The 15,587-nt window shown below is 40.8% G+C and overlaps 1 protein-coding gene across 1 annotated transcript; it reads right to left on the bottom strand.

Annotated features, from left to right (window-relative positions):
• Positions 1 to 303: 303 nt before the first annotated feature.
• Positions 304 to 8,535, bottom strand: LOC124475616 (elongation of very long chain fatty acids protein 6-like). Its single transcript, XM_047032376.1, has 4 exons — positions 8,208 to 8,535; positions 6,012 to 6,143; positions 4,347 to 4,498; positions 304 to 3,727 (listed from the first exon to the last, which is right to left on the bottom strand). The coding sequence occupies exons 1-4, from the start codon at positions 8,300 to 8,302 to the stop codon at positions 3,300 to 3,302; spliced, it is 807 nt and encodes a 268-aa protein (XP_046888332.1). The 5' UTR covers positions 8,303 to 8,535; the 3' UTR covers positions 304 to 3,299.
• Positions 8,536 to 15,587: the final 7,052 nt, after the last annotated feature.

Below are 15,587 nucleotides of genomic sequence, written 5' to 3'. Positions count from 1 at the left end.
GTGTCTTCTATCAAACGTAATTTTCCAGAAGCCAATATCTCTCTCAAACATTTACAGTAGGCTGTTTGAGGGGATTTAAGATGGTTATAAAGTCAACAATTGGATATGTTGTACTCAACTATTATTTCTATTTAGTGAGTGGATTTTAGACTGCATTTGTAATGTAATGCAATAAATACAATCTTATAAAAGTTACTAATTCTACAACAGTAGGTTGACAATACTTCAGTTGTAATTTTCCTTGTGTGCAGTATGGTGTCAAGCAACACAAGAATGCATGACATTTCTACAAAGATGACTACATTTTAAAACAGAAATCTATTTATTGTTAGAACATTTTAAATGACATTTAAACATCAAAGCCCTTAACCAGTTTATTTTCCTTCCATAGTTGACACAAGACAGTGACTCACTGAGGATGTATTCAAGAAACATTCTACATCAGCTAAGATAACAAACTAATGCAAATGTGCTTACATTTACCCAACAGAGTAGAACATTGCAGAAGCATCATTTGGCACACAAACTAATTCATTATAAGTGCTTACATTTAGTTTTCATTCATTTCCCTGCATTGTAGGATCAGTAATTGTTGAAAACAAAAATCCAATAATCTGTTTCAATGTGTAGGATTGGACAAAGTGTGTATATTGATACATTTTTTATAGTATGTTTTATTTGCAGGTTTACACTACGTGTTGTCTAATAATTAATTACAATTATATACATCACTTAGCACTACAGACTACTTTTGCAATGATACATGTGTTACAAGTGTGTACATGTGTACGGTATTCATAAGAGCATGGTTAACCCCATACTGGAAACACTGTAATAACAGGTTTATAAGCACAAGTGAAGTAACTGACAACTGTCAGTTGTAGATAGAGGCTACAGTAACAAACTGTCTTAGCACTTATGAAGGCAAGTGTCACATACTGTTATGTAAAATATGGCCAGTTGGTAGTTACCCTTCAGAAAATCTGAATGCTGAATGAATCAGAAAAAGGATTTAACCTCTATAAACATACATGTAAAGCACATGGGACAAAGACACAACGGGTAGGAGAGATAACTACACAGCTGCTCTACAACCACACAAATAATACACACAGAAGCTGGTCAGGGGGACAACTCACTAGTTATTTGTTGACAAACAGCAAACTCTTCAACCATTTTATGTCCAGACCAAGCTTTCTTGGAAAATCTTGACTTAGGCCCATATGATGATAATTATTCATCAAATATGATTCAAGCTGTTTTGTTGCTTAAGGGTGTTTGTCTGTTTAGAGATTGGGTAAATGCCTATTTAGATCATTTTTGTCGCTTGTTATGATTCACCTACGGAACACAACTTGGTTATTTGGGCTCAATAGAAGTGCTTGGCTGCTCTTACATGTCAAATAAGGTTTCATACTGATACATAACGTGTTTTAATACAGGCGAGTCAGACAGACTCAAATACGCGTTCAACAACAATGCAAGCCTAACCACAGTCGTGGTTTAGACCCTTGTTAGTTTTCCCTTTGACAACAAGATACCAGGATTCTTACCCTTGAATTACCATGGGTAGAAATAGTTGCAAATTAACACAGTGCATTGAGATGTAAAAGAACGGACTCAATCAGCACAATGGACAACAGACAGGCCTCTGCTTAGTCCCCCAATTTACTGGCACACCTAAAAGACTGACACTTTAGACTTTAAGAAAATAAATAGATTCTTAAGAAATATTATTTACAATGGACACATTGTTTAGAGTGTCCCTCCCTTCTGTGCGCCACTATCCTCTCTAACCTTTTAAATTTACTTGTGTCTCATTTCATAGCAGCATGAGTACAGCATGAGGCAAACATCCTAATATCAACCCTAACATCTGGTTTACCTTCATCAGTTCTCTTTTAGCACGTAAGGTAAAGTAAGAGTTCAGTATGTAACCAGAATTCCATTCAGTCATCAGAAGGATGTAGTGGACTGGTTTGGGTTGGGCTAACCAAGATTACCTGCTTATCTACACATGTGGGAATGCCTGTGAATCAAGGACAAAGGTCAAAATACATACAGTATAAGCAGCATGGACGAGATACTGTACATTTTCCCAATGGGTGAGGAGGGCAGAATGGTGAACGTGATCTGAGGGTGGAAGGGGAAGAGAGGGGAGTGCAGGAGATGTCGAGCCATTAAGTTACTTAATTTGCAAGCACGTTACTGTCAATGTCTCCAGATAGATATTTGAAAGTGGACGGCTTCTGATTGAGAAATGTGTTCATCTCAGGGAGGTCCAGACAGTGTGTCACTGAGATAATATCACTTCAAAAAAGTGTTAAGGTGTCGGTTGTGTACATGCCACAGCACTGTTATTAACCATGATCTTCATTGGTTTTATGCGATCTTTTACCTTTAACTACTGTCTAAAACTGTGCATTGCGACACATTAAATACGTGCATGTAGTTGACTTCATGAGATAATACCAAACAATAGACCCTTGTGATGAGTAATTCTTATGCTTACTTGCAGAGTAACCCTGCATTACTTTATTTGTGGAGGACAGATGTCTGACAGGTGGAGCTTGGGCAAAGTCTTTATCAGATTAGTGATCTGTGAGCTGCAAACCAAAGTGCATATGCAGAAATCATCCTTTGATCATGCAGTGCATTATAAATGTATTGCCTTATGATAATCCAAATTGTTGTTTTGAGTGCTAGTCTAGACATGTGCCCGGTCTAAAACACAGTCCTGCGGGTGGGCTTAAGCAGCAGATCATTTGAATTTAGTCTATTTTTATGTAAAATACTAGAACCAGGCCTTTCCAACATGCATACTGCATCACAGTTGTAAACTGACCTTGACAAATCTTTAGCCCACATGTGGCTATTATTTTTAAGGTATGATGCTGGTTAAGAGAATAATTAATGAAGCCAAGAAATCCCGTGAAGTGAGTAGTACATTAGTCATATGTAAAACCAACTCCATCTCCTTCATTCTCTCAGTGTCTACTCCACTTTCATTGGATACCATATTACAGTGTGCTGACCATGCACTGGTTTCTCAGTCCACTATCTACCACAATACTGTGTACCTTGTTCATCAACGGTACCGGATCTAGACTTTACACTAATTGATCTACAGACAGCTAAATAAAGTTGGGTGAAATTAAATTGGCTCTTCACAATTGACGTTGTGGACCCAGCAACCAGCATACCCAGTTGTAGCTCACACATCCATGGCACAACGTGGTCTTCTCTAATTTGGCACACACTAATATGACTGCCCAGTGTACTAGCTAGCCTCCTTTGTCCTACTCGCCCTTGGACCCCTTGTCCCCTGAGCCCTTGAGGTAGGACTTGTAGAAGAAGGAAGCAAAGAGTACCAGGTAGCTAAGGTACATAAGCGAGCCCCACACAATGTTGTCCAGGTAGGATGGGCAGCGAACCTCGTGTTTCCAGTGGTAGACCAGGCCCAGGACAGCCAGGCCCATCACCATCTGCATGATCTGGGTGGCGGTGATGACCATGGCACAAGGACGGGGCACTCGCATCCTGGCAGCCCGAGCAGCATAGTAGGTGTACATAAGCGAGTGCACCACGTAGTTCATGGTCATGAACCAGCCGCCACCGGCCACCTGGTCCTTGTAGGAGTACCAGGAGTAGACCAGCACAGTGATGTGGTGGTACCAGTGGAGGAAGATGAGGCGCTGCTTACGGAGCACGATGAACACGGTGTCGCCTGGGGATGAGCACAGGGTAGATGACTCAAGACGGTGGCACTCTCTCTCTCCACTTTCATTACAGATTACTAAAACATGTTCATTCACTCTCTCTCTCACATACGAAGACATCCCACAGTATTTCCAAAATCCCACTTTAACAACTATTTGACACAACATTCCAATATTAACAATATGATGCCACTTTCCAATTATTAAATGCCAACCCATGCAGTATGAGGTATTTGATGTCCCTCCTGTCTATTGCTCAAAAGATTAGTCAATCACTGGACTCATTTTACAACCTAAGCAGTCTTCCTCCAGTTTTCAGGACTAATGTAAACCCTGTCTGTCTGAGGCAGGGTAGCATGTAGTGACTAGATTCTTGAGCAGGAAGAGAGAGAGAGAATCAACATGCAGAGGCAGAGCTGTGGGGGATAATATGTCTCTCCACTGACCAATGTACAGGAAGCACTCCAGTAGAATTCATCTCATCTTATACCCGATTGGTCCCCTTAATTAAACAATGACAAAGTCCAATCCATGTAACCCTACCCCCGATTGGTCCCCTTAATTAAACAATGACAAAGTCCAATCCACGTCACCCACTTTCAGGCCTTATGTTTGATGCAGTCTTACCCAGTTCCGGAGCCTTGCTGAGGACGAAGGCATAGGCCCAAAACTTGCTGACTGGGGCGCTGTAGAAGCTGATGTCACACACCGACTCCCTGAAGCCACTGGTGGTGAGGACATGTAGCATGTACCAACCAGTCCTGAGTGCTCCGATGATACTGAGGAATAAAGACCATAAGAGTATATTCACAGTACCCCTTTTTTACTCATATCAATGTCCAACACTAAAACCCCCAATGTTGATAACGAAATGCTGATGAAGATAAGAGTCGAGTCCAGGTTCAGTTTACAGGGCAAGATGTTCAGCATTATGTCACACTTAAACTTGGGGCAGGGTATACTATTTCTGATGCAACCAACAGGCTCTTACAGGGTGCTTTGAAAGATCGCCTACATTATAGAAAACAATAAAACCACAAGCCCAGTATGATATTGATCCAGTGAAATTCCAGAAAGTCATTTCCATGCAACTCATGAAACTCAACACCTCAGAGAGAAGTGGGAAGTAGCTGAAGTAAACGCAGGACTACATACACCAAAACCTGCACAGTCACTCTGCAGACAAGATCCATAAATTGGAATGAGACATACAGTGTGTGGTGGGCACTGGTAGAGTAATGAGCACATGGATTAAAGGGGTTTTCAGGGGTGCACACGCTATCTTGTCAATTTAGCCCTGGGATTGAGAGGGCAAATCACACCCACTTCTATGGGATTAGGATTAGAGGGGTCAGCAGGGGGCGTCGACTGTCCCAGGATTGTACCTGAGATTGTACCTGAGACACGAAAGGCTCACCTGGGGCAGGCAAGCCCAACTGTGTTCAACACGTTAGCTTTGCATGCTGTGCATGCATGTTCAAATGGACAGTGATGCCAAACAGAGGATAATAGAAGGATTGGCATCTAGATTACATAAACATTCTGGGTTATGCTTTGGGTTCACATGGGTGTGTCATGGGTGTGTTTCAATAAAATAATACAGGGCCTACATGAAACAGTATTAAAGTAATAGTCCACATTTCCTATTAAGATAAGTAAGCAGGATACACTGTCATCAAACTAACCATAGCTACATGCTAAACTTGGGCCTTCGTTTGTGTACACATAGCACTGCTAACCAATCCAGAGAGGAATGTAATTCAAGTTTTACCTTGGTCTTTGCCAGAACATTCCGTCACGTAGGTGAAGTTTCACAGTACATTAACCCTCCCAACAATATCTTCTACTTAGATACACATCTTTAAATTTTGCAGTGATGTTTATTTATGCCTCTGTAGATCAAGATTGTCAGTTAAAACATAGCCATAAAGTTACTTCCTGAAAATGTGTGAGGGAAAAAGTTTTCTGCACCCTTTTGCCAACAAGACCAACTGTACACGTACCACAACAACGTTCATATATATTTATCATCCTGTGTAGTAGAACAAAAAAAAATAATCATAACAGTGTGTCCATGGGAGTCAGGTGGCTGAGCGGTTAGGGAATCGGGCTAGTAATCAGAAAGTTGCTGGTTCAATTCCCGGCTGTGCCAAATGACGTTGTGTCCTTGGGCAAGGCACTTCACCTTGACTTGCCTCGGGGGGAATATCCCTGTACTTACTGTAAGTCGCTCTGGATAAGAGTGTCTGCTAAATGACTAAATGTAAATATAATGTAAAATGTGTCACTCACCTGAAGATGGCAAGACTGAATGACCAAAGCACAAGCAGCCAACGCAGGTTAAGTTTGGGCCTCTCCCTCATGAAGTGTTGGCCTCCAAAGATGAGCGCAGCATACAGGCCACAGAACATGAACGACTTGCTCCTATCAGGAATAACAATCAACAGAGTGCACATTGTTATATATGACCAAACCAGTTTTACACTCATTCTGACTGAACAGTCTATAGATAAATCTTATGATGACTTTACATGGATGGATACATTGCTGTCTTTATACAGATTATGTTACATACAAGGTTAGCAAACAGAGACCAGGAGTGGACCGTAGCAATGGGCTCAGCAGAGTGACATCTAGACTAGAGGTCTTCAACCCTGGTCCTCAGGTACCCCCTGTCCTGCACGTTTTAGATGTTTCCCTGCTCCAACACACCTGATTCAAATGAATGGTCGTTAACAGGCTTCTGCATAACTATATAACGACCCATTCATTTGAATTGGGTGTGTTGGAGCAGGGAAACATCTAAAACGTGCAGGACAGGGCGTACCTGAGGACCAGGGTTGAAGACCTCTGCTCTAGACCACCATGACTCCTAGTAGCTTCTTTATTACAGTCTTTCTCGTTCGTAATTATGGTGGGAGGTTAACAGAGATAAGCAGTTAGACCATTCACAACCTACAGGCATATGGCTTGTAAACATCTGTATTATAGCATTCTGAAACGACTTGGAGCTGGTGGCAATGAGAGCCGATTCTCACTTCCTGGACAAACATGTATGAAAGGCCCTGAAGCAAAGATGGCTGAAAAATAAGTGAGGTGTCCACTAATCTAAATTGACTGAATGAACAATATCAAACTCATCTGAAAAGATGTTGCTTGACCCAATTCAGCCAAGAGCTTGAGATGGTCATTTGCAGCACAAATCGAGACTCTTTCACTAGATGGAAGCTCTGACTAGATAACACATCAAACATGGTAAACAACGCACAAAAACGTTCATTTTCCATTAACTCAAGATATCCTAGAGAGATAGGATGAACAATGAGGATGGCAGGTAAGAAAAAACACAAGGATTTGTAGGCCAAAAGAAATCCCCTCATTCTAACCCCACTATTCTATCTCTCCCTGTCCCCTTCTTAGATGGTGAAGCGAGACAGAGCAGAAAGCGCTGAGCAGGAGGGTGGTTGAGGTATCTGAGAGGAGAATGTCCCTTGACAGCAGAAATGTGCCTTTTTAGGTTGCTTTACGAATCAGCAGGGATAATGCTGAAGCAGGTCTTGCCCATTAATCACAGAATCAGGGAGCAAGGTGTCACCTGCAAGCAAAGCATCTGTGTTCTGGCATGTTGCAGTTGCTGTGATCTTGATCTGCTATACTCTGGTACCAAACCTCCTGGGAGTAAAATGTAGGCAACAGTAGAACTCAATGCCAGTGTCATTCTCAAATCAGCTTGCCTTGACACAACACAGTCTCAACTTCATGGAGGTGCGAAATGCACCTCTTTGCAAAAATGTAGTCTGACAAGATTTTTCATGGTCCATTTTTACAGGACAGAAAATTCGCTCTCTTGTTCACATAGTTTTCTCATCGGACACTAGGCGACGCTTTTGGAGCTTGCAATTTAGATGTGTGAATTTGAAGAACAGGATGTTAACTCAACAGCACATGATGTACCTAAAAGCATTTTAAAACGTTTCTAAAACAACAAAGAACGTATAATTTCCAGACACCAATAGGCTTTCGCGACAGCCTACAGATTAGCTAGCTATAGCATATACTGAATGTAAGCAGTAAAGCCTAATCGACGTAATGCAGGCACGATATAACGTAAAACAGGCCTCTGCTTTTCAAATAAGTAACGGTCATTATGTGAACACTATCATAAAATGCCGGTTAAACATATGAACAGTGAGGAGAAGTTCAGGCGGTCATATCATGCATCCTCAAGGGCATTTGGAAAGGGGCGGGAGGATGATCTTATAGATTTATAAAATTGCTACTATTACCTAAAACTGCACGTTCACTAATGTTACCAGCGGATTAAAAATGTAACAGTTTCGCGATCATTGTTTGAACTAGTGTCCGTCCGCATGGCGTAACGACCACATCATTGCATTGTAGATTGGTCCACTCCACATTTTCGGCCAAGGTGAAAAATCACCGGAATCATACTTCATCCAGATGCTTTAAATAAAACAGAATACTCACCAGTTTTCTTGCATCCATTCCAGAGCGACTCTTTCATCGAACCTTCGCTCGAAATCGTACTCTTCTAGCGGGGTATGGTGCTCAGTCTCGTTCATTATTGTATCAATTTTTGTTTTTCTGTTATACACCTACACTATATATTTTTGGTAAAAAAATACACAAAATTGCCAATCGTTACAATCATCTGCCTATTCAGATATCACACGAATTCTGTAGCCTGTAGTTCGATGTAAAGAGAGGATGCGGTAGAATATGCACTTCCCGGTCTCTCACGCACAGTAGCCGTGTGCGTCTGTGCGAGCACGTCCTCTAGCTCCCACGGATTGAAAGAGCATGGAAAGGAGGCGGGGCTTCAATCGGGCGTGTATAGTTGTCATAGTTTACAGATTCATTATATTTTGATCGCTCGTCTACCTTAAATGTGAGGATAGTTAAAAGAGCCCCACCCTACACAATTACAAAGTGTTGAGTTGCCCTACATCCTGTGAATGAACTGTAGGCCTAATTAACTGAGCAGTCATCCAGTCTATTGATGCCTACAATATCAGTCGACTTTCATTGAAGAACAAGTGTGCACAAATAGGCTATACAGTCGACTGAACTAGGGGAGACCGGGGTTGGTTGGCTACAGGGGTTGGTTGGCACACAGCATTTTTGGGTCGTTTTGAAGGTCACAGAAACAAAATTGTAACATCAAAATGTTTGTTTTCTCGAGCTGCACTCATCTACTATGTTAAAACATCTGAAAATCACAAACTGTTTTGGTGAGGGTAACATTTCACTTTTATAGTATCAAAAGTAAAAAAGTGGTCTGTGGACTGAATTTATTATAAAACTGTGTCAGCTAAAGATATTTAAAACATGTTACATGTAGTTAATAGACATAGGAATCAGCTACATTTTCATTTAAAATTTGAAAGTTTGTGATGAGTGATGGTAGATAGCCAACATAATTTAATCACAAAATTGGGTTAAATTGGAGCGGGGTTGGTTGGCACAGTGATTTTGAAGATATAGGAATTTAATCAAAAAGTGCTAAAACATGTATTATAAGTTTGATGGGGGAGAGGGGCTACTAAGAGGGCTACTGTTAGGCTACTGTTGGGGTTATTATACCTTTTAAATGTTGTCTAATAAGAATGTTGTTGTCAACATTCCGTTCTTCAGTCTTTTTGCCTGATTCTGAGGATTAGGCATAGGTTTAGGTTTAATACATACATTCCTTCTAATAAATTGCATAAAACATGTTATAGAATGATTAATTGGTTACACTCTTTTATTAAATGTTCAAATTGTTTCTATTGCTTGCTTCATTTTGTGTAACTATAGCATTTTAACATTGTGCCAACCAACCCCATATTGTGTGCCAACCAACCCCGTGATGGGGCTGGTTGGCACAAATGCACAACATGATTTAAATCTCAAATCACCACATTTAAAACAAATATTTGTGTACTTGTAAACATATTTAATTATGGCTTAGACCATAACGTTTCATTTGCTGCTGGTTAGAATATTCTATCATAAATGATGCCAGAGAAATATGGCAGTCAGTGAAAAGTGTGCCAACCAACCCCGGTCTCCCCTACTTGACGATGCAATATTTAAAAATTACGTCATAGGTTAGTTCCAGTGGTAGGCAATTCTACGAAGTCTACGATTAAGCAACATCGTTTATATTGCTCTCTGATTGTGTGCAAAAGGGCAACGAGTTTCTTACGTAGCAGTGATCAGCTTCTGTGCGCGTGGATCTTCAATCGTTCTGCAATCTGCATGATTTCGGCAGGTTTTAGGGTCAGCTACATTTCTATTCCATTTTGAGTTTTAGATAGCCTATGCTTACAATCACATAAATAACACACATTTGTGCCACAATTCTGTGTAGTCTATGCCGCATTTTAACGGGACCTCAATTCCAGAATTTAACAAAATCTAAGAGGACTTCAATGAACGCTGAGTTAACGTCATTTTACACTTAGGCACATTCACGGGATCCAAACGTATTCAAACCACAAGAAGATTAAGTTTATTGCTCAGGATATATTTTACCCCGTCAACATAATGCCTGTAGACCTCGTTCGCAATCATATGAGCCCATCAATAAAAGCAGCCCACAAGCCCAGCAAAATCACTCGTATGACAATGGCACCCTCTTCTGGACAAAACACTGAAGTGATTTATTAGATACGGATACATCCTATGATGAATCAGTAAAATATTGCAACTCTTATGGAAATCCAACACTAACAATGCGTGCTCCAAATGCATATGAGTTCGCTCTAAATTTGAAAACAGAGGTGTGTCACGTATGTCATTCTCATTAGAATCCATCCCATATAAGCACAGCTCACAGAAGAGTTCCCATGGAATAATGCACAATGGTCTGTTTGACGTCCAAGTGAAAAACAGGCTGTGAAAGTGAGAACAAGGCATCGTGGTGTGCCATCTTCCAGGCGTTAGGCCAGTGCCTCTGCTGCGAGTAGGCTATGTGAGGAAAGTGGACTCTCACTGCCCTTTGGTCTACTTCCACTCACCCTCTTCGGCCAACAAGTAACGTAATTCTCTACCGAGGTGAAGTTAGTTTCATACAACATTCGTCTCACATTCGGAAAACGCTACTTTGCAGCGTCGCGTGAGGGACCGGGTGAAAACTAACCGTTCCAGGGCTGCCAACTTTTCAAAAAAAATCTTGGAGTGACATTTGGTGGGGCCAACCAAAATGTTGCTGCGTACAAAGCATCCCCCCTCCAGACGACATTTCACGTGTGTTTGCACCCCCCCCCCCCCCTCTCGTCCTGTTCATAAAAATAACGAATTTCAATAGGCCTACACAAAAAAAGAGTAACAAAAAAAAGGATGAAAAAAAGAAAGAAAAACAAAGTGTCTTATTTTTCTATGCAGGTGAAGATAAACAGTTTCACAAACACTAGCACGAAAAAGATAAATGCTGGACTACAACATCTTCACAGCACAGCTCAACAGGAGTCTCCAAGGCAACTGGTGAGTAAATGAACTCTAAACACTGACTAGTTCTTCATTTGAACTTTATTTATTAAAATTGTCAGGAGTCCAGGAGAACAAATTCAAATGCTCATAACTATTTGCCCTCTTAACACACCAACCCTCGTAATCTTACTCAGAACCGAAAAGCGAAAATTGTATTCCTATTAAAACAACAACGAAAAAAAAAACGTAGGAGAAGAAAAATATCAGCAAGGTACAAAAAATGAAGTATTAAACACTCAACTGCTGTTGCCATGACAATTGCGATAAAAAGAAGTTTTTACAATAAAAACAATCATCACAAAATGACCTGTTATCACATTAAAATGCGTTGATAAGTAAAGAAAAAGTTTTACAAAACAAAACAAGCTTTATTCATAAAATAAGAGTAAAAATTAAGGAATTTGAACTTTTTTTTTTTTACGGTAACGCTAGCAGATCCAGGATCGGACTAGCTTCACTCAGTGCTGTCAGTCACCATTAGCAGGGACTCCATGACCGACCTCAGATCAGCATCTAGACAGCACTCTCCTTCTGCTCCATCCTCTGGGCTGCTCTCTCCTCTCCTGGTCCAACTTCAGCACTGGAATGCAGGGAGACCATGCTGCATGCTCCCCCTCTCTGCAGGCTTCCTGGTAGTCTGGAGAGACACAACAGAGTCAGGAAAAGGGGGAGGAAGGAATATTTTCCCTTGCGAACAAACTACAGTACCTTAAAGTACAGATAGAGGGCAGTGTTGGACATCAGAAGAGTCAGCAACACCACCACCACTCTGATGATGAAAGCTGGCAGAGGATTGGCTGGAACAGAAACACAGCAAATAAAGGGATAAATAATAATCAGATCAGCTCAACTACCAAGGAACAGACACACCCTGTACCTTCCATGTACAATCTAAAGTGCAGCCACTTGTTTTTAGTGTGTGGAGATGAACAGTAACCTCGGTGACTGCTATTGACACATTCTGGGGTTATCCCCAGATCACCACAGGACTCATATGACTGACAGTTAAATTCACTTAAAACCAACCACAACTATTATCCAAAAAAGTGTGAATAACCCTTAAGACAGACTAAAACGTTGCAGGTTGTGGTTGTGAAAATCTTTTCTTACTTACCTGCAACAGTGAGAGAGAGGAGCTCTCTCTCAGAGGTGAAGTTATGAGAGAAAACATAGACTTCATAAACACAGCTGTAGTTGCTTTGGTGGGCGTGGTCTGCAGCAGGAAACAGGAAGTTGGCACAGCTGTGAGGGTGTGTGTCAGGGTTGTGTTGGAGCCAGTGAAGGTGAGGTGGAAGGAGCCTCCTTGGTACTGTGGCTGGATGGAGCAGGTGATGGTGAAGCTGTGGTCCCTGAACACTGTGGTCCCTCCTTCGATGAGCCTTGAAGGAGGCACATAGGCTGTTCCAGGGGGGACACAGCTACCAGCTAACAGGCTAACAAGTTCCCAATACCAGGGGACACACAGCTACCAGCTAACAGGCTAACAAGTTCCCAATACCAGGGGACACACAGCTACCAGCTAACAGGCTAACACGTTACCAATACCAGGGGACACACAGCTACCAGCTAACAGGCTAACAAGTTACCAATACCAGGGGACACACAGCTACCAGCTAACAGGCTAACAAGTTACCAATACCAGGGGGGACACAGCTACCAGCTAACAGGCTAACAAGTTCCCGATACCAGGGGTGGGCAGAACAAGCCGAAACAGGATACTGCTGTGTATAGTCCTTTATACACACATCTTTATGTTAAAATGTTAAGACTGACTCTGACACTTTAGCATGAGCTGGAAGATGGATCCAGAGATCATAAGATCTCTGAGATCTTGCCCCCTGAGAGTTGGCAATCCTGCCGTACAATTTAGAATATGTATATGTTTCATTTTATTTATATGGATATAAAACCTAAAACTGTTACCATATTATTCTAATAATGTCTGGCCTACATCCACACCCTTTACTTTTTCAATTAAGTTTTATTCAAAATGATATAAAATCGCAAATCTCTGAAATAGCATGAAATCCTCGCTAAATTAAATAACTTTTTCAAAATTGTACTGACAAATCTCAAATATGCACCAGATTATTCTAATAATGTCTGTCCTACTTCCACACACTTTACCTTTTCAATAAAGTTTTTAACAAAATGCTAATAAATTGCTAATCTCTGAAATAGCATGAAATCCTCACTAAATGTAGTAATTTTTTCAATTCGTACTGAAAAATCTCAAATCACACCAGATTATTCTAATGATGTGTGGCGTACTTCCACATCCTTTGCTTTTTCAATTACATTTAATAGAAATAAATATAAAATCTCTCATCTCTGAAATAGCATGAAATCCTCGCTATATAACTTTTTCAAAATTGTGATAAAAAATCTAAAATTGACTGGTTTGTTTAAAATTTAAATGAAAAAGTAAAGGATGTGGAAGTAGGCCAGATATTATTAGAAAAAGCTGGTGCATATTTTTCATTTTTCAGTGCAAATTTGAAAAAGTTATTAAGATTAACGACGATTTCATGCTATTTCAGAGATGAGCAATTTCCTATCGTTTTTTTTAAACTTAATTGAAAATGTAAAGGTTGTGGAAGTATACCAGACATTGTTAGAATACTCAGGTGTCCATTTGAGGTTTTGTATTCATAGAAATATCATAAAAGTCATAATATTTCAAAATTGTATGGGTATAAACCCGCGGTCCCTTACGCGACGCTGTAAACTAGCTTTTGCCCAATGTGAGACGAATGTTGAATGTCGAATATGAAACTAACTTCACCTTGGTAACCCCGTTCACTTCTACTGGCCCATGGCCTGATGCTCGATTTACACTTACAATTCCATCGCAAAATCATCGTCAACATAAAAGCTTAAAAATATTTAAGTTGACTTTGAAATCATTATGATGAAGTGTTAGGAATTTAGAGCTACCAGTCATTAGAGCTAATATTATAAAACCTGTACGAGGCACAACAGGAGAGGGTTGGCAGATAGCCGTACTTTTGTCATTAGTGATGCAGCATAAAGTTGAAAGAAACACTGCCAGTGTTAAATGCCAGTTGATTACTTATTGTCGGAATAACTTCTTACCTGAAATAAATAACTGCTAGCTAACTGCTATAGGGACGCAGGGACTGGGCATGCTCGCGCCGGTGGGGAGGGTGAGAGCGTGCTCTATGTTGTGATGTCCGAACGCTAAGATCGTGTTGAGGTGCAGTAAACGTCTTCTCGGCATCTCTCATAAAATAGGCTACACTGAGGGCGCAGTGGAGCTGTCTCTTTCAGAACCACAGACTCAGTCCCTCGCATCAGGTAGGAAAATGCCTGTCTACATGACATTAACTACCAGCAGAGTCGGAGCATGAAGAAGCCGTTTATGTACTGTATGCGGACTGCAGTGGTAACATCAGCGTTGCCTGCAGTAGGCTACCCGCCGGTGTATCACATTTGATCATTATCAGTAGACACATGCAGCCAAACGGATACAGTTTACTTCTACAACGATATTATTCGGTAGGTGACACGCATGTCTTATATACAAGCTAGCACAAAACATGGTCAGGTTCCTTTGCCTGTTTTACAGGAGTTACTGTTTGAGTGGTAGCCCGGACACCCGACATGTGACCAATGTGACTGAAGGGAGAAATAACTTGTCAGTTCACTGCACCACTGAAAATACATTCCCATCCACACTTATCTACCTGTGGCCTTCGCAACCTCTAAAAAGGTCATTAGGTGTGCGATGATGTAGATCTTTATAAACAGTCTGGTCATTTTTATTATATTATTATATTAGTTTTATGCTTGTTTACCCGAATGGCTGTATGTTTTTGGAAAGGTTGGATATAAATGACTAGATAAGCTTCAGAAATGTGAGCTGCCTACGTGAGAAGAATTTGATGGCTTTATCTGTCCTGTACCTATTCTGGGCCTTTCAGTCTCAATACGAAGACAAAGGGAACATATAAACACTTCTGCTAAGGAAGTGCATGAATGAAGTTTATGGATGAAGAACTTACATTTTTGTAATAATGCCTTCAGGTAAATTTCACTTTTTATTTCAAGATTTACGATTGTCATGGTCTTATCTACACTGTACCACATGCTGAACACATTGGCTGGGATACACAGTATCGAGTTACATTTTATCTGATGCCATCTATTTGTCAAGACAATTTAACATGTTAATCGTTCATGTCAAGTCAAGGAGACAGGCATGAGAACAAAAGTCCCCAAAGCCATTGTTCTATCAATTATCATCCCCTACATGGATATGACATGTATGCCTTCTACTGAATGCTTGGAAATGCAGTTATAGAGTTGTGCCTAACATGAGACCGAGTGAAATTTGAGCCCAACTACTATTTG

Source organism: Hypomesus transpacificus, chromosome 13, assembly GCF_021917145.1.
Source record: "Hypomesus transpacificus isolate Combined female chromosome 13, fHypTra1, whole genome shotgun sequence".
Taxonomy (NCBI): Eukaryota; Metazoa; Chordata; class Actinopteri; order Osmeriformes; family Osmeridae; genus Hypomesus; species Hypomesus transpacificus.
This window is presented reverse-complemented; position numbering and strand designations above follow the sequence as displayed.